At 43.6% G+C, this 18,594-nt stretch overlaps 1 protein-coding gene across 1 annotated transcript; it reads left to right on the forward strand.

Moving 5' to 3' along the window:
• Positions 1–1,515: 1,515 nt before the first annotated feature.
• Positions 1,516–14,626, forward strand: AMDHD1 (amidohydrolase domain containing 1; the record flags this gene model as incomplete). Its single annotated transcript, XM_082006674.1, has 9 exons — positions 1,516–2,049; positions 3,176–3,282; positions 4,290–4,354; positions 4,925–5,202; positions 9,060–9,285; positions 10,261–10,385; positions 13,408–13,501; positions 13,905–14,065; positions 14,512–14,626. Exons 1-9 carry the CDS (start codon positions 1,913–1,915, stop codon positions 14,624–14,626), a joined length of 1,308 nt encoding a protein of 435 aa, XP_081862800.1. The 5' UTR covers positions 1,516–1,912.
• Positions 14,627–18,594: the final 3,968 nt, after the last annotated feature.

Consider the following 18,594-nt stretch of genomic DNA (forward strand, 5'->3'; position numbering starts at 1 on the left):
CGCAGGTGTAAAGCCTTACATAGAACTGACCTTTCCTTTTTTCCCCGTTTTACCAAAACTAATGTGATGAGTGTCTGGAGTCTGAGATTGGATCGCCAGAAATAGAGCTGCAGATGTCACCTTTGCTCTTTGAAATTCTCTCTGGAATTGCTGAAAGAGACAAAAGGCAAAAAATGTGTAGATGTGAGAAATATAAATGTAAGAAGCGTTCAGGAGAGTTTCTGTTTGACTTTTAGCCCTTGCTTACAGAAGCACCGGAGCTTGGAGTGGGTGGGGGCTGCTCCCTTCTGCTCCAACTGAATCATCTTCTCCCCGCTGCTTTTATAGGCAGGACTGATCCGGCAAGTGCCAGGCTCCACCACAGTGAACCATGTTTCATTCCTGACATACCAGCTCTCACTCCACCACTGCTGCTTAAGCATCCTCCTGCCCCCCCCGCCCCGAGTGTCCTTCTGCCCTTGCTATGACTCTGTTGCAATGTTCTTCTTTAATTTCGGCCTTTAAACATACTGCAATACTGCTGGGGAAAGCCAAAGTCAGCAGCAGGAACTCCTGGAAGCAGTAAAGCACCATCTACCACCTCGCCTGTCAATCTTCTGCACACCTAGCGAGAGAGGATGTTTAGGATGAAGATGAAGGTTATGTTGTGGTGCAGTATGGAGCAAGTGGAGCAGTATCACAACACTGTCATAGTTTTACTCACTTTTCAGGTTTGTTATTAAATGCAAATTAGTGTGTTTTAGCTGCATACCTTGCTTCATTTGCAAAGAAGGCTTCACTAGAAAGGCTCGTTCAAAAAGCCAACATATCCATCTGTTTCTGCTGTACAGGAATATGTATATGCACATAGATGTGTTACAAGCATTTTAAATTGATCCTTTTTCTAAAAGAAAAGAAGGTGACTGAAGAAGATTACCATCACCAGAAGGGTGTTTGAGGGACCACTTGTTCAGAAAGACACTCCATTTTCCAGCTGGGAATTACTGGAGCCCTGTACATGCTACAAATGTTTGAAGGGAGAGAAAAACAAAAAATCCATGTTGAGAGTAAATATTTGCTCCCCAACTCTCCCATCCCTAATTCTGTAGGGGGCAGCAGAACCGCACAAACCTTTTGGTCATGAACTTGGATAAATTAACATCTGCCTGGATAAATTAATGTCTGCCTGAATCCCTGGTGCAGTGAGAGGTGTTATGGTCCCTGGGGGGCTGGTGCTGGGATGCTGGCAAGGTGATGCTAGTGAGGTGATGGACACTAATGAAGAGATGGATGCTGGTGAGGTGATGGATGCTGGTGAGGTGATGGACGCTAGTGAAGTGATAGATGCTGGTGAGGTGATGGATGCTGGTGAGGTGATGGCAACGGACATCAGCGAGGTGATGGATGCTGAGGAGGTGGGATGTGGGCAGACAAATGCTCCCAATTCAGAAGCTCCCGTTTTCTCAGCAAAGGGAAATCTCCACATGGTGCAGTGCGGGCAGAGGCCTCCGGGAATCCCTGACTGGCAAAGCTGGTGCTGTGGAGCTCGTCATGGCCCAGCACGACGTACGGATGGTGTCACGTTGCCCCGGCCCACAGCAAGGACAGCATCCCTCGCCCAGTGCAGCAGGCTGCTGCCAAACTCACTCCCAAAGCCCTGTAGCTTTTTCAGCCTAAATTTCTGCCAAGCGCCGAAAGTGGCGTGGGTGAGGACGGTCACCATCACCCGCCTCATCCGTGCCCCGGAGGAATCACCCGGCCTCTCCCCGGCTTTGCTTCCCACCTCCGCGTCTTCACTCTCTGCTGGGAGGTTGGTTAGCGAGGACCGAGCCGGGCAGGGGCAGGCCCGAGGCGGGGCCCCGCGCCGCCCCGGGGGGAACTTTGAGCCCAGCGGCAGCCGCCCCCCGCGCCACCCGCCATTTTCCGCGCTGCCATGGCGGGACGGCACCGGCTCCTGCTGGAGAACGCCGAGCAGCTGGTGCTGGTCTGCGGCCGGGGCGAGGAGTACCTGCGGCGGGAGGGCGCCGCCAGCCTGGCCGCGCTGCGGGACGCCAGCCTGGTGGTGGGGCTGTGAGTGCGGGCGGCCGCGGGGCTGGGGCGGGGGCGGTGGGGCTGGCTGCGAGTGCCGCTGGCTGCGAGTGCCGCTGGCCGAGGGCGGCCCCCGCCCCGCCGGCCTGCCCGCCGGCTGCCGGGCTGCCGGTGCCCGGCGCTTGCACCTGCCCGCGGGCAGGCGCGCCTTCCTAACTTCGATCGTGTCAATCCCCCTCCTGGTAACTGCCTTTATAATGCTCTCTGCCAGCCGCGGCGAGGTAACTTCTGTCCCGGTGCCGATCGTAACTGCTACCCTCCTCTGCCTCTGCTTTGTTTCTAGGTGAACTGCCATGAACTAACAGAACGTGTCATTAATGAAATCGTAGTTGGTAATTAACGTATATAATTACATCTCTCCCATTTCTCAATGCTCTAACTGCTATTTGCTTCTTAAAAATTCAAGCGTGTAGCGTAGAGGTACCTTCAGTGAGGTACCCGTGATGATGCCCGGTTACTCTTCCAGTGGCTTGAAGAGAGCTGGAGGAAGACAAGGCTTAAAGGACAGAGGTGCCTCGTGCGCCCCGGAAAGCTCCTCTCGTCCGGGTGAGGTGGAACTCCATGCATGGCTGGAGGGGATCCCTCAAGTGCAGTGTTGGGTTCCCAGTACCATCCTCGAGCTCCACCCGAAGAAAAATGCTGTTGAACCGAAGAACAGCCCCAAAGAGGTTTATCCCTATGGCTTCCAAGGGCACAAGGGTATGACTGAGGTGCAGGCAGTGGAGGCTGGCGATGACAGTGTGATTTCCGTGAGGGGAAGAGTGCCCAGCAGATACTTGCTGGAGGAATGCTGTGTGTTTGCTGATCCACAAGAGAAAAATAATGTTGTCTAGCAGAAATTGGAACAAAAGAGTACCAAGGTATTGTCCTGAGGGATCTAAGCAGAGAGCAAGACAAGTGTGATGGCAAGCAACTTCAAATGCATGGCATTACCCCATTGTTTTCTGTGCATCTGTAAGATTAGCAAGCTACCTCCTGTGTGCATCTTCAGTCCTGCTGAAGGTCCCTACCCCTTCTTTCAGTGAGTTGTTGCTCCAGGAGCTCTGTCAATAAGCATTTGACTTTTAAACAGGCTCAAGCTTCCTTTGTTCGTTGTCTGCTTTTGCAGAGATGGTTGTATCAAAGCTGTGGGCCAGGCAGATGTCATTCGCAATCAGTTTTCAGGAGCAACGTTTGAAAGAATAATTGACTGCTCCGGGAAGTGTGTGTTACCAGGTAGGTTTATTTTTTCATAACGATACAATGCTGAATGGCAGCAAGTGCTTAGAGACAAAGTAAATGTGTATTAAACATCCCTCTGTCCTTTTTGCTCTGTATTCATTACTGGTTTGATAGTATCTTGTGTTGAGGGCCAGACTACTGTAGTTTCCTCATCAGGAGTGCTGCAAGGAGAAAGTTGCAGCATTTGGAGTGGGGTTTTTTTGGCTTCATGGTAGGGCTCTGTTTCCTCTTGTTTTGTTTTTCGTCTGTTCCTCTGTGTCATAGATCACAACAGTAACACAGCTGGCCTGCCGAGTGGCTTTTCAGATTCACCTCTATTTTCTGTACCATTTCCACCCATCAGCTGTTCTGCCGCAGAGCTCAGTCTTGCCATCCTACCCGCAGCCGGTTGGAGGCAAAAGGGCAGCGCAGGATTTTAAGGCACATAATCTGCAACTTTACCTGATAAAGCAATAAATCTTGGCAAATCTATTGCATGTTAAACTTTGCAAGTGGTGTTAGCAGATGAGCTGTTGGACCACTGTTACGTTTGCAATGGCCTTGGGCATTCAGTAGTGTTTATTTCACAGCTCATAGAAAAGGCTCCCACTGGAGTAAGTGGACTATTGCTAGAGTAAGTGCTGGCATACTAAACCCAGCCTAAGCACTTTGCTTTTTTTAAAGAACAGAGACTTAAAGTCTAATAGACTCCTTCAAAGTGTGTCATTTATAGTTTCTTCCACAGTTTGAAAATGTCGTCAAAACAACATGAAAAACTCAGCAACTGGTGCACTTACCTAGAGACGTTTTGCATAAGGTGTGACACCTATAAAAATTGAAAGAAAATTAATAGCCTTTGAAGAAAATCCTAGATTTTTGGGGGGTTGGATTCTTCTTTTTTTCTAACCAATAGAGGCTTTATATGGGAGCTTCTGCTGTCCATTTCATTTGCTTACATGTTCATAAGCTTTTCTTTTACACCGTGAAATAACCTGAGTATACATTTATTGTGTTTTCTTTAGGCCTGGTAGATGCACATACACATCCAGTGTGGGCTGGTGATAGGGTTCATGAGTTTGCAATGAAGGTAATGGCATAAAATTACACAGTGGGATTTTTCTTCCTCTTTTTTTATGCATAACTATTTCAACTTTCTAGTGACTCCTATTTTTCATCTGTAGAAAAATATATAATTTCTGTCAGATAATCTAACTGAGGGAGGAGGGATGATTTTTGAATACTGGTAGGCTGAGAGAGGAGTGGAGGAGAGGAGTGCAGCCTTTGCAGCCAGCCTTGATATATTTTTGCATTAATAGAAGCACTACAGGAGTGCTGTCTTCTATTACCATCTAAATCTTGGGGTTTTTTTTCCCACATAAATGAATTTTTGAGCTAGAGATAGGTTTTCCCCTGGGGCTCAGGGGGAAGCAAATCTTCAGTGTAATTCTCTTTATGTCTCTTCTTATATAATTTCTTCATTTAAGTGGAGAGGAAAGAGAAGAGGAGGGGGAGGGAGGAAGAATTAATTTCCGCCCTCTTTTTCTCTCTCACTGTGAAGAGACCTCAAGGCACTTTCCAGAGTCCCTTGGATAGAAAATGCACATTTAATAGCTAATTGTTTGAGGGGGTTGGTTTTTGTTTTCTTTTTTTCCCCAAGCTGGCAGGCGCATCCTATATGGAGATCCACCAGGCTGGGGGAGGAATACATTTTACTGTGGAACACACTCGGAAGGCCACGGAAGAAGAGCTGTTCAATACTTTCAAAGACCGACTTGAACGCATGCGAAGAGCAGGATCTACGTTGGTTGAGTGCAAGAGTGGATATGGCTTAAACTTAGAAACAGAGCTTAAAATGCTCAGGGTGATAGAACGCGCTAAGCAATCCATGGATATTGGCATTTCTTCAACGTACTGTGGAGCTCATTCTGTGCCAAAGTAATATGACTTGATTTTTCTTGCTCTTGTTAAATACTACTGCTTTGCACTGAAAATTGGCTGTTATTTTCAGAAAGGTTTGTTCTGCCCAGCCCTCCTAAAATACAACATATTTGAAACAATAGCCAGTATTTACAGAAGGGTCTCCTAAATTTTAATTTGAAGAAAGACAGGGAAGCTTTATTTAATGGCTACTAAATGCCAATGTAAGCTTAGCACAGTATGCCTGCTTCCAGCAGATGCTCACACTGAACATAATGTGGATTTTGGGGTTCTCATGCAGAAAGTTCTGCCTGGGTTTGCTGCTACCCTTCAAGCTTAGTCTCTGCTTTCCCTATGATGAAAATAACATCTTCAAGTTACCACATTTCATTGTATGAAAGAATTAGTGAGGAGTTTTAGCTACGTAGGTGTATGTGAAACGTGTATTTTGACAGACTAAGCGGTAGGCTGCTACAAAACAAGGCATGTGAGGTGGAGGCAGGCCTAGCATCACAGGGATACTGTGGCAATATTGAAGAGATGTTAATTTAAAAAAAAAAAAAGCATACTCCAAAAAAATCTACCTCTTCTGACATTCAAGAAAACATGACCTAGAAAAATTTATTTACAATCTAATTATTGTGTATTTGGGGCAGGATGGGAAATTATCTTTTGTTAATGTAACTATTCAAAAGGAATCCTGTATCATCTTCAGTAACTGGAAGATGGTTAAGAATAAAGTAACTAAAATCTGCTGAAAGCGCCAAATACTTCTTTCAAGCAGTTCTACTAAAATTTGGAGGACTTAATGGTAAAATAAAATCAAGGTTTTAACCCAAACTATATATACTTCTTTGCCCTTCATTTCCTCCTCCCCTAGAAAATCTTGGGAGGATTTCAGTCAAAATCCCAATAAATAGTGTTTCCCACAAAAATATTTCAAGAATTTCAATAAACTAATTAAATAAATTCCAGTGTTTTTACAAATATATAAAATCTAATGTGTTAGAAAGACAGGTGTACTGTTTCACTCTCTACATGGTTCTGTCCCCACTGATGCATGCCAAACATAACAAAATATAGCTAGTGATGGTATTGTATTTTAATTAAGGAGAAAAGGTAGTTGGGGATTTGAGGAAATTTCCCGAAGCAAATACTGAATTGTCTGTATATTCCAGTTTGTGTCTTCTTAAATCCTCATCTCTTTTCATTCAAATGTTCATGTCTTGAATATTTTGCTTGAATTTTCTGCTACCCTTCAAACTTAGTCTCTGCCTCGGGTTTTGATTTTGACCAGAAGGAATTCTGCAGTTCTCCCCTCATCCAGGGCCTGCTGTTCAGAGCCATGGTCCTCAGCCTTTGGTTGGCTCTTGAACATCTGGGCCAGTAATGTGCTGAGAGAAACATCCCTCTTTGTTGAGTCCAATTTTAAACTCTGAATTTCCTGCAGCTTCAGTGACAGTGGAGGATCGCAAGGGAAACATGTTGCCCGCAGGCTTGAGGCTGGGAATTGCTCTTTGTTATTATTTATGCAAATGATGATCTTGTGGATTCTAGAAGCTGTTGAACAGACAACTTCCAAGTCACTTAAGCTTATGCCAGTTTTCTTTCATCATTATATTCCATTAAACTGCCCTGTAGTTCAGTTATGTATAAATCATACAAACAAAAGAGTAAGATTGATTTAACTATTTTTGTTTAAATCTTTGTGATTTATGTAGGCCTTAAGATGTAATGCCCTTTTTTGTTGTAAAGACCTAATGGCAGCTCTTGACTAGATAGCCATTAAAGGTCTAATAATCTTCTGATGGTTTTGGAATGATCATAGTCATGCAAATTTGTTACCACCAATCTGCTAACATTGGATCAATTTAAAGTCATTCTATTTCATGTGAAACAAGAGAGCAATGTTATGCTTGCTCACGGAGAATGGTGCTTAAACCCCTGTGGGGCTGCTGCCAAGGAGCTTTGTGATGTTCTTCCTAAGCCATTTGCTTGCTTGCTTACACTTGGCTCAGTATACTGTTGGAAGTCTGGCCTCTTGCAGCAGAAGCATCACCAGAAAGTTCATTTAATTGATAAAGATGTCAAGTCTACCGTGATGCCAAGTGTTGCAATATGTGGCATGTATTGTAAAGCTTCAATATGTGGAATCTTAAGAGGAGCCTACCTCTAGACTTGCCAGCACTGGTTATTCTTTCTTCCCACCTGGAAATTAGCTTTGGGCAGATGTTGAGAGCTTGCTGTGTGTATCTGTTCATGATTCTAGGTATACGGTAATTCAGTCTGATTTTCTGCTTCTAGAAGGCACCATTGACACATGATTCAAATTGACCCTGCTCTGCACCAGGGGTTGGATCAGATGAGCTCCAGAGGTCCTTACAAACACAGTTATTCTGTGGAACTATGATACAGTGCATTGGTAATAGGCAGTACTTACTGAGGTGTGTGCCAAACGGTGCAGGCTACTTTAGTCTGAGCCATCCTAGAGAAAAATAAGGCTGCTGTGTTTATAGAGATCCCTGTTCCCATCCATTGCTTTTAAAAAATGTTTCCAGCCTTGGAACTTCCAGACTTGGAGTATCTCCAGTTCTTCAGGAAATACACCTAAAAAGCTCACAGCAGTGGGGCAAAGAAATAACTGTTCTGTCATCCCTGTAGGCATCATTTTGAATCAAAACCATGATTTAGAGGATGTCTGATTCTAATTTGTCTTTTTTTTTTCTGATTGGCAAAGCTTCACTGCACCCTTTTCATCTTTAGGAAGATATTTTCAAAGTGATTTCCTGAGCAGAACTCGCCTGCATTAGAACAACGGCAGTTTTGAAGTCTTGGGCATTATGTCCCCCAGTGAAGTGAAACTAAGACTTACATTTCCCTGTTTTGTCTTGACTCTGGTCCTAATCTTTCAGTCCAAATTCCTCCAAAGACTGCAGAGTAAAAGAAGAAAAGGGAGAAGGCTTGACATGGTAAAAGCTTGAGCAATCCCAATGACTGTTTCAGTGAGAGGTGAACAAAAGAAGGGCCATTAAGCCGGGTTCTGCTCTGCTTTATAACCACACGACCAGTTATCCAAGCAGAATTTGGCTTCTTGAATTTACTGCCACTGTAAAACTCCCAACTTGCCCACATGTGGCACTTCTATAATGCTGGTCTGTACATGCTTTCCGGTGCCTGAAATGAGGATTGAGATGTCATAGACATGTAGCTGCAGTATGTCACTTATCTTCAGATCTTAAAATTGCAAAATATTAACTCAGCTGCAGATTTGGGGATTGTTTGCTCTTTCAAAGGCATTTACTGATCTCTCCTGGGTTATCTTTGTGTAATAGGGAGTTTATAAATGGTTCTGACTTTGGCAAATCGAACCTCGTGAGGCCCCTCTGATTTAGAAACAGTTATCTAGCTATTACTCTGAATGGTATAAAAGGAGGAGAGGTCAATTTAAAATGATCATTTGTGCTGCACATCCCCTTTGAGCTTTGATATTTTAATAAAAATATTGCATTAATATAGTTTAAATATTTAAATAATCATTTACATATTTAAATGTGTTTTAGAATACACTATAAGTAGGTCAGAATATATGAATAGGAAAGCAGAAGAATTAGTTTTAAAATTCTCTTGTCTTGGTTAGCATCCAAGAAGGTAACCTTATAAAAATATCTAGTAATTCGATCTAATATTCTTTGAATGGAAAATAATTAGTGTTTGAGAGTACATGAATTACTGTAGTTTTAAATTTTTTACTGAAGGTTTTTTCAGTGCTTTGTATTTGCATCATTTTCCAAATAATCTAGAAATTGCATGTACAATTTGAATGTTTCCCAGACTTCAAGGATGTTATTCTTATTGTAACATTTTCTTTTCATTAGAGGGAAAACTGCTACTGAAGCCACAGATGACATTATCAATAACCATCTCCCTAAACTGAAAGAACTCGAACTAAGTGGTGAAATACATGTTAACAATATAGACGTCTTCTGTGAGAAGGGAGTCTTTGATCTGGAGTCTACTAGGAGAATTCTTCAAGCTGGAAAAGATATAGGGTTACAGATTAACTTCCATGGTGATGAACTCCATCCGATGAAATCTGCTGAGGTACATCTTTCTTCCCATTCACTTAAGCCTTTTGCTTTGCTTTTGTGAGAGCCGAATCATTGAAAGAACTGCAGTTTTCAAAACCAAGGTTTTCTTTTCTAAGACTTTGTAAAATAGACCACTCATAGACATCTATTTCTATCGGACCACAGAGAGTGCAGCCCTTGTGCAGCTTTGGAGTTAAGGACATGGGAGGAAGCCTTGACCTCTGGGACTAACGTGCACTGACTAGTCAAACATTGACTTTGCTTATCTTCTACACGGGATACAGATGGGGAAGGTGGATATCCATGAACCCAAGCATGAAAAAACCCCATGATTTCTATGCAACTTGAAAAATCTTTATTCCTTAAATGTCCTGTTAGCAGCAACAAGTCAGATGTACAGTGAGCACACTCAGAAGGATGGTTTAGTCCAGAATAGGCTCCAAAATATCTTGATAAAGAAAGTCACTCTGAGACTGTGTTTCACCATCATTTAAACGTTGCTTCCTTCCTGTGGGATCTGCTCAGCTTATCGCTGCTGTATTTAAAAGAAAACAAACCAGAACAAAAACTTTATTGATCATAAAAGCCTTTTTGGTGCTTCACCATTGAAGGCAGCAGTTGCACTACTAGTTCTACAACCAGTGTCAGTTTTGTCAGCCCTTTTCTGCTGGATACTTTGTGAATAGGACTTGATAATAGTTTTATCCATAGCTGTCCCATATTTTGCATGTTCATCTGTTAAAAACAGCACTGAAGGTGCACTTTCACACAGTGGATGGTTAATACCTTTTCGTGACTAACTTTTCCTGCAGTAAATTAGCAAATAATTTTTCTCTGTATTTTGTTTGTCCTTTCAAGCGTTCTTTATGATTTTTCTTTTAGTAAATTTTACATTAATAGTGAATTGTCTCCTCCAGTCATTTGAAAACAACATTACTTTACTGAATTAGTTGAGAATGGTGAGTAAATTTCTTGAAAATTTGCTTAGCTTGGAGCTGAACTAGGAGCCCAGGCTATCAGCCACCTGGAAGAAGTTAGTGATGAAGGCATCACAGCAATGGCAAGAGCTAAGTGTGCTGCTGTCCTTTTACCAACAACTGCCTACATGCTAAGGTAAGGCCACTAGATTGGAGGAAAACTTTTGTAACAGCAAAATCATATCTGTGTTTTTAGAGTCTTTTAATGTACAAGCATAAGCTTCTATCTATGCCTTAAGGATCAGGCTGGATAAGTGAAGATAATCACGAAAGAGCTGAATGAGCCTCCCCATACATTGTTCCTGTGGAGATCCTCAAAAATGAGGCAATATCCTACTTCTGAGAACTCTTGCAGTAGATTTGAAGTGGTTCAGTCAACATTGGAATTTGCCCTTATGACAGGCTAAGGTGATAGGCGTTCATTTAAAAGAAAATTGGTCTGGTTTTCTGTAATCCATTTAGACTTTGAAAACCATATTGGCATCTTTTCAGGAAAATTACATCTGCAATATATGTATTTGCTCTCTTGCAGAAGATTTTGCTGGGAAATGAATCCTTTGGTTATCTAAAGAGCTGAAAGACCATGGGTAGCATTTTAAAAATCTCGTCTGATTTTATTCAGGCAACACTGAGCAGAATTGCCTTAAGAACACTATTTTCCATATGCAGATGTTCCAGATAAGCACAGATGGATCACCTGCTTATCCCTAATGCCAAAAATAAGCCAACTAGATGATGAGGACCATGACCCAATAATACCTCCCCTTCTGTGAAGAGAAGATCCTTGAGCTGATTTTGGTTTATTTTCAGCAACTTGCTTTCCAAGGCATTAAGGCTCATGTGATTGCCACCTGTGCTCACTTCTAGGTCTGTGCTTGTGTTTGTATTTATGGTTAGCTGTCTGTGTCCTGCACCAGTGCTTTTGAACCCAGTGGCTGACTCTAACTACATGTGCCGCCAGAATACGGATCTCAGGGAGGATGTGTCATCCTGCAAACTGATCCCAGGCAGGGAGGAGACAATAGAGATGCAGCCACCTGTGGAAAAGCTTGCAGCTGTAACTCACGTGTTACTCCAGAGACTCCATGAGGTGGAAAGTTTATAACCTCAGGATAAGTCTCAGATGGAGATAATAACAAGCCGTGGGAAATAAGGCCTTGTTTGTCCCCGTGTCTGGTGCACTATTTATTGCACACAAGGCTCCCAGTCTAACGCACTCTAAAAATGAAGAAGAGATATGACAACTGGTTAAAGAGTATTAGAGGGACGAAAGCTGTGCAACATATTAGAAGTTGCTATGAGGTGATGTGGTACATCCTTTGCTGGCCTCCCTCAGCTCCTTCAGTACCAATGATGAGAGCTCATACCTCGACCGGTCATACCCTACACTGACCCCTGGTTTTAAGAAAAGCAGTAGCGGCCAGAGCTTCACCTGATGGCCAAATTATGCAGCTGGAGAGTTGCTTAATGGTAAGCAGTCTGTCATTTTGGCCTTTGCTAACCATTGCTTGCAGTACTCCTAAGGAGTCTGGCAGCAAGAGCACAGCAAGGGATGCAGAGGCTGGAAGGACACTTGAGGACGAGGAACAGCTCTTTGGACAAATCTTTTTTGTCTCGCGGTTAACTCCTGGAGCATCGTGTTTTGCAGGAGCAGGTGGTATTTTCTCATAAATCTGCCAAGATCCTTCTATAGGGAGAGGATTGTCTTATAGCGAATATAAGCTCTTCATCGAGAGCTCATTTACTGTTCTTTTCTGTTAACTGCAGTGGTTTTAATACTGCTTTTTGAGCAGCAGATGCTCTAATGTTTCATTTTTATTGTTACACTGGAATGCCATCCAGGGGGACCTGGACAAGCTCAAGGAATGGGCCCGTGTGAAACTTGTGAGGTTCAAAAAGGCCAAGGGCAGGGTCCTGCACCTGGGTCGAGGCAACCTGCAGTATCAGTACAGGCTGGGGGGTTGAGAGCAGCCCTGCTGAGAAGGACTTGGAGGTACTGGTGGATGAAAAGCTGGACATGAGCTGGAAATGTGCACTCACAGCCCAGAAGGCCAACTGTACCCTGGGTTGCATCAAAAGAAGCGTGGCCAGCAGGTCGAGGGAGGGGATTCTGCCCCTCTACTCCCCTCTGGTGAGACACCACCTGGAGTCCTGCCATCCAGCTCTGGAGCCCTCAGCACAGGAAAGACATGGACCTGTTGAAGAGGGTCCAGAGGAGGGCCACAAAAATGATCAGAGGGATGGAGCACCTCTCCTATGAGAACAGGCTGAGAGAGTTGGGCTTGTTGAGCCTGGAGAAGAGAAAGCTCTGGGGAGACTTTATTGCAGCCTCCCAGTACTTAAAGGAGGCTTAAAAGAAAGATGGGGACAGACTTGCTAGCAGGTCCTGCAGTGATAGGACAAGGGGTAATGATTTTAAACTAAAAAGAGTGTAGATTTAGACCAGATCTAAGGAAGAAATTTTTGACAATGAGGGTGGTGAATCACTGGCCCAGGTTTCCCAGAGAGGTGGTAGATGCCCCATCCCTGGAAACATTCAAGGTGAGGTTGGATAGGGCTCTGAGCAACCTCATCTAGTTGAATATGTTCCTGCTTATTGGAGGGGGTTTACTAGATGACCTTTAAAGGTCCCTTCCAAACGAAACTATTCTATGATTCTGTTTTCAGACACAATGTTTGGTGTCATTTACATTTACAGCAACTATGGCTAAAACTTTTTAGAGAGCGTATTTCCTATGGCTGGTGCCCACCCTTGCAAACACCTATCAGGATTAACCCAGTGGCCGAACAATTCTGAAATGGCTATTCCAAATACTGAAGTTACTGAAGATATCTTTTGCATTAACATTGCTAAGTGGAAAAATACTCTATACAAATTAAACGCACAGCCTCAGCTTACTCAATTGCCAACAGAATACCAGAATTTCCATGGCCTGGGGCCTGTGCTTGATACTGGCTGCTGCCACATGCTGTTACTGCAACAGCAGTGGATCACACTTCCCATTTATGCTGTCCATAGAGTGATAGATATTTGTCTCTAAAAGGATTAGTGTAACTGAATGCATGAATGTAGCCAAACTGAATGATGACTTTTGCTCTTGTAAATCATCGTGTAATAACTAAGCAAGTTGTACTGACAAGTGTCTTTTTCTCACTAGACTGAAGCAACCTCAAGCTAGAAAAATGTTAGAAGAAGGAGTTATAGTTGCTCTTGGCAGTGACTTTAATCCTAATGCATACTGCTTTTCAATGGTAAGCTATTCTTAATACTTATGACACCACAAAATTATGAAATCTCTTACCAGTACAACTTCTGTATAGATCTTGTGCACTTAAAATAGTCTTTGTATCTGCAAAGAGAGCTCTATGCCCAGCTTAGACAATTGTTCATGCTTATTTATATGGATTGGTACTTTTGCCAGAAATTCTTGAAACCAGTAGGAATTTTATTCTTCATATGCACTGAGAGGCTTATAAAAAGGCTTTCAAGGTTCCTGATTGTAGAGTTCTCATTTTGGATTTGGCAAGATTTACATTATGCAGGACAACTCCTGCTGTTGCACAAGGAGGGAGGAGAATGCTTAGGGCTTTGAGGTGTGAACAGCTTTATTTGTGTTACTGGTAACTCCCATTTTCCACTTAACTTGCCTATTAGCCTATCGTGATGCATCTGGCCTGTGTAAACATGAAGATGTCAATGAATGAAGCACTAGCAGCTGCTACCATTAATGCAGCTTATGCTCTGGGAAAATCGGACACGCATGGCTCCATAGAGACTGGCAAGCAGGGGGATCTTGTTATCATAAATTCATCAAGGTTTGTTCTTCCATTGTAATTTGAAATGTGATTTAACATAAGGGACTTTGTTTTTCACCCTATTGTGGATAGTGGAGAGGTTAGTGAATTCCTCGTGCTTTAGAAGTTATTTTCATCTGAAAAAAGGCACACTGCTGGCATTTTAGACCCACTTTCATTCTCCTTAATCACTCCAGGGGAAAATAAAGTCTACAACTTTTGGGGCTAATATTACAAATAATCCATGCCTAATTACAAATTACCTAAAGATAATACCTGTTTATTTTGTGGAATTCTCTGCTGATTTGTACATTATGCAACATCATGCAACAAGAGATCAACATGTGAACATGGAGTAGTGTTTTCCAACGGTTCAAGCAAATCTTTTATAACTGCCAGGTATACTAGGTATGTGACCTGCTTTTATGCAAGTCTGGGTATTCTTAAACATGTTGTTGTCTTTTTAGGTGGGAGCACTTGATTTACCAGTTCGGGGGACATGAAGCATTGATCGACTATGTTATAGTTAAAGGAAAAGTGGTCTATCAAAATGAGAGCTGTGGGACAATGAGCAGTTACTGAGAGAAGACAGTAATTTAGGAAGCTACTGTCATCAAATTAGAATGGAATATTTCAAAGCAACAGACAAATCAGATTTGTATTTACTGGTAAATTGCTTGCTTGCTCACCTTACCAGCCCTCTTATTCAAGTAAACTTTACCAGGCATTACCCATCTGGTGCATCTTTATGTCCATTGTCCTTCTCTCCACCGCATGAAAATAATTTCTAATTGTACCCATTTGAAATAAAACAGTTTCAAAAAATGGTTTCCTATACAATATTAATCTATAAAATTATTATATTGGAAAGTAACCCCAACAAACCATGAATGAATGAAGAAGTTTGGATCCACGTAAAATTTATTGGGAAGAGTGATGTTAAGTAACCTGTGACGGAGGGTCAGGGGCTCAGGCATGCACATTTGGAATGGCCCTTGGCGGTGCTGGGAGGCCACAGCATCCTGAGGAAACATTCATACCTCCTGGGTCTGCTCAGTCTTGAACTCAGCAGATACCAGGAACCACAGCCGTGGTAGGAAGCACAGTATCTTACCTCTCCAAAATACCAAGTTACCTGGTTTCTACAGCCTTGAAACTCAATGGGAGGCAGCAGCTGGGAGCCCAGCAAGGTACTGCTTATCAGCTGATCTGCAACATCTTGCCTTGCTGAGGATCTCACAGCTCCTTCAGGGCTATAGAGGCACAAGAAAAAGGAGGAGATGAAAATGCAATCAGGTACACCACTCACTGGGCTGCTGAAATTTGGAGTACACTGTAAGTCAGAGGTTGAATCAGGCTACCGTTGGAAATCAGTGATGCCAAAACCTTACAGTTTACTCTCCGAGGCAGTTAGCCCAGTGAGGTCTTGGTAAGTACAGACAACTTTCAATTTCAATTACCATGAAATTTAATAGAAGATCACATGCAGTGTGATACAGATATTCCAAAACAACCCAACTTGATTTATTCTAGGCAGAATCTGAAATAACATGAGACATGTTTGTTGATGGAAATTTGAATATGCTTCTGATTACAAGTTTAGTGTGAGTTTGATGACTCCTACTCAGAGCAATGTCAAACCTTTAAGATCCTGATGTTTTTTGAATCTCTCTTTTCTTTCAGCTACTACTTTTTTCTGGGGCTTGTCCCATCATTTGGGGATGTGGTGCATAGAAAAAAGGGTGATACAGCTCTAGAGTTCAAGCTGCTGCAGTGTTTAAGCAGAGAGTCTGGGGTAGAGAGGGTCTCTGCACACTGACTGGGACTTTTCTTCAACTTTTCAAATGGATGGTAGCTGCAGAAACAGAAGGGCTTAACTTTCTTAAGATGAAGTAATAAAACTACACCTGACAAGCATGAAGAACTTAGCATCAAAAATAATTATTGATATAAGCAGGCAACCTAGTCTGTGGGACAGAGCAGAGCTCTTTACTGAACTAGACCCCTGAGGAAGGACAACAGTCTCGTTCTGATTAGCAGGTATTTGAAAGCCATCACAAGCATGTATGAGCTTTATTATGACCTCCTGATCTCCCCGAGCCTTGGGCACATCTGTTAACATCCAAAATATCTAAGCCACCCCATAGAGTATCCCTGTTTATGCTTTATTTGATCAGGCTAGCCAACTAAATCAGTTTTTAAAATGATCTAATGGCATTCCTGCCACTAGATGCGTTTTCCTGCAATCAGATGTTGAACCAGATGTGGGTGTGGACCTTTGTTTTTGTAGAGCTTGGAAGAACAACTGAAGTATGCAATCACATGGTCCATTCTACCCAAGACAGCACTCAAAAATAATGTTTATGCAGGTCATTGGGGAAAGCTGTCAGAGTACGAGCAGAGGCGTTTCTGAAATGCAGTGTGTGGCCAGCATGGTGCCTCTCAGCGTAAGTAGGTGTGGTGCGAAGCTGAGGCCACCGTGCTGCAGCACGTGCTGGTGGTCCCTTGGTCCCAGGCAGCCAAAAGTGGAGGTGAGTGGGAAGCAATGCCCAGCACCTCCTCTCTGAAGTGCCTAAGGCATTTGAGAGACCAAGATTGCATAAGGTAAACCTCAAGTATTCTCTCGTTGGACAGGAATAGGCATTCATGGCCTGAAACTACTGGAGTAAAGGGATTCTGCTTTCATGAACGAGCTCTGACTGGAATGCCAAGCCGTGACCTTGCCCAACCAGCTCAGCCGAATCCAGTAGTCATTTGGGAGTATGCCCCAGGGGTATAATTAGTGGCATGTTTGCAGTTAGAGGATGTGGTTATGATTCAGTGGTGCAGCCGGCTTAAGTGGTTCCTGATGGCCAGCTACACGGTACTTGCCAGGGAAGGAACACCGCACTGAAATGTGGGAAGATTTTGTTTGCTTGTTTTTAACGCGGCTCGCTTCAGCAATGACGTTTACCGTGCTGGCTCCCGCAGCCGCTCGGAGCAGGATGTAGGTAACAGCGTGGCGGGTGGGAACTCCTGCTTTGCTACTTAAGGAACCGTATTGTTTAGCCATAAAATGAGGCTGAAGGAAAATGGTTAACCCTACAAGAACATAAGCCTGGCTGTTTGTTCTCATGCTTGATTTTAATTAATACTTGGTTTTATACAGAATGGAACAGCTTCAGGAGGAGATTGAGATACGCCTGCTACAGAGAGCCTCCAGCTGAAAGGGTAGGGACTTACTTGGCACATGGGGGAGAGACAGAGGCCAGAGATGCTGCAGATCAGGTGCAGAAGGAAGGAGCTAAACTGGGACGTCACGCGCCATGGGTGGGTACCCTAGTTCCCAGGTTTTCTGGCCAGGTTAGTTGTTTCTCTGCTAGCTTGCCAACAGGCATGAGTCCTCAGGGCACATTTGACACGACAGGTCTCAGACATGCGAGGGTAGCCCCACACTAGTGCTTTGGCTGCCCCTTGCAGCATTACCGATAGCCTGGGAAGATTTCCAGCCCATGCTGGACCTCCTGCAGCCCTGGGTATCAGACCACTAGGGCCAAGGCTCGTGATCGTCAATCAGCCTTTACTGTCGTCACTGCACCACGATGTGAAGTCTAAGCCCTGACTCTTCCCGTGGAAAAGAAAGCCTGTGCCAGAGGGTCAGTGTTGTGACACGGAGCACACTACGACACGAGCCCCTCTGTGGGGACAGGGCCCTCGGCTGCCAGGCAGATACCCGGTGAGCCATGGGAGCGTAGCTCTGGGTGCTATTGCTTCAGCACTGGCTCACATCCACCCCTCCTACACCGCCTCTTCCTCCTCCCCGTTTTCTGGCCCCTGTTCCACCTGTCCTCCTTATTTCCAGATTAAGCTTTTGCTTTAGATTTTCATCATCACACATGACAGGAAAATAGATTTCTACAGCCATATGTGAAGTCTCAGTTTATTTATTGCAGGTGTGAGCCCAAAGCTCTTTGAAAGTTGCATTAAGTGTAGTCCATCACCAGAATACAATATATTTGTTCTGGAGCAATGATCTCTATAGCACATTTTCTTGCACACAGCTTTTCTGATTTGTGAAGCTCTAAAAATGCTCTTTTTAGACAAGAACCTGTGCCTCACATATAATCTGCAAAAGAGAGGATAATTAAGTCTAAAGATAATTTTGCTTGTGGCAGAATGAAGGGGACCACAGCAGTTACCCAAAGGAAAAAAAAAAAGAGACTATCAAACCTAGACTGGTTGGTATCATTGGCACAGAAGAAGAGAAAACAAGTGAAGAGCTAACGAAATACAGGAGGCCCTGTATAAAACATCCACTGGTTTCAGCAGGAGTCTGAATGTTTTGTGTTCAGAAGCTCAGGAAATTCAGTCAAAACCACACTATTATGACAAAGCTGTCTTTCACACGTGAGGAAACCAGTGAATAATTTCTCTACTATCTGTATGTGCTCTTGAGCTAGTCACTCAGGTCCTTTGGGTCACCTGGAGAAACCATGTTGAGTTTGAGTAGAACAGCCACCCTTAGGCAAGGTCCTGGAGAGGATCTGTTCTGTACCAGAGGACCACAACTC

Source organism: Phaethon aethereus (genome assembly GCF_964289735.1).
Source record: "Phaethon aethereus genome assembly, chromosome: 1".
NCBI lineage: Eukaryota > Metazoa > Chordata > Aves > Phaethontiformes > Phaethontidae > Phaethon > Phaethon aethereus.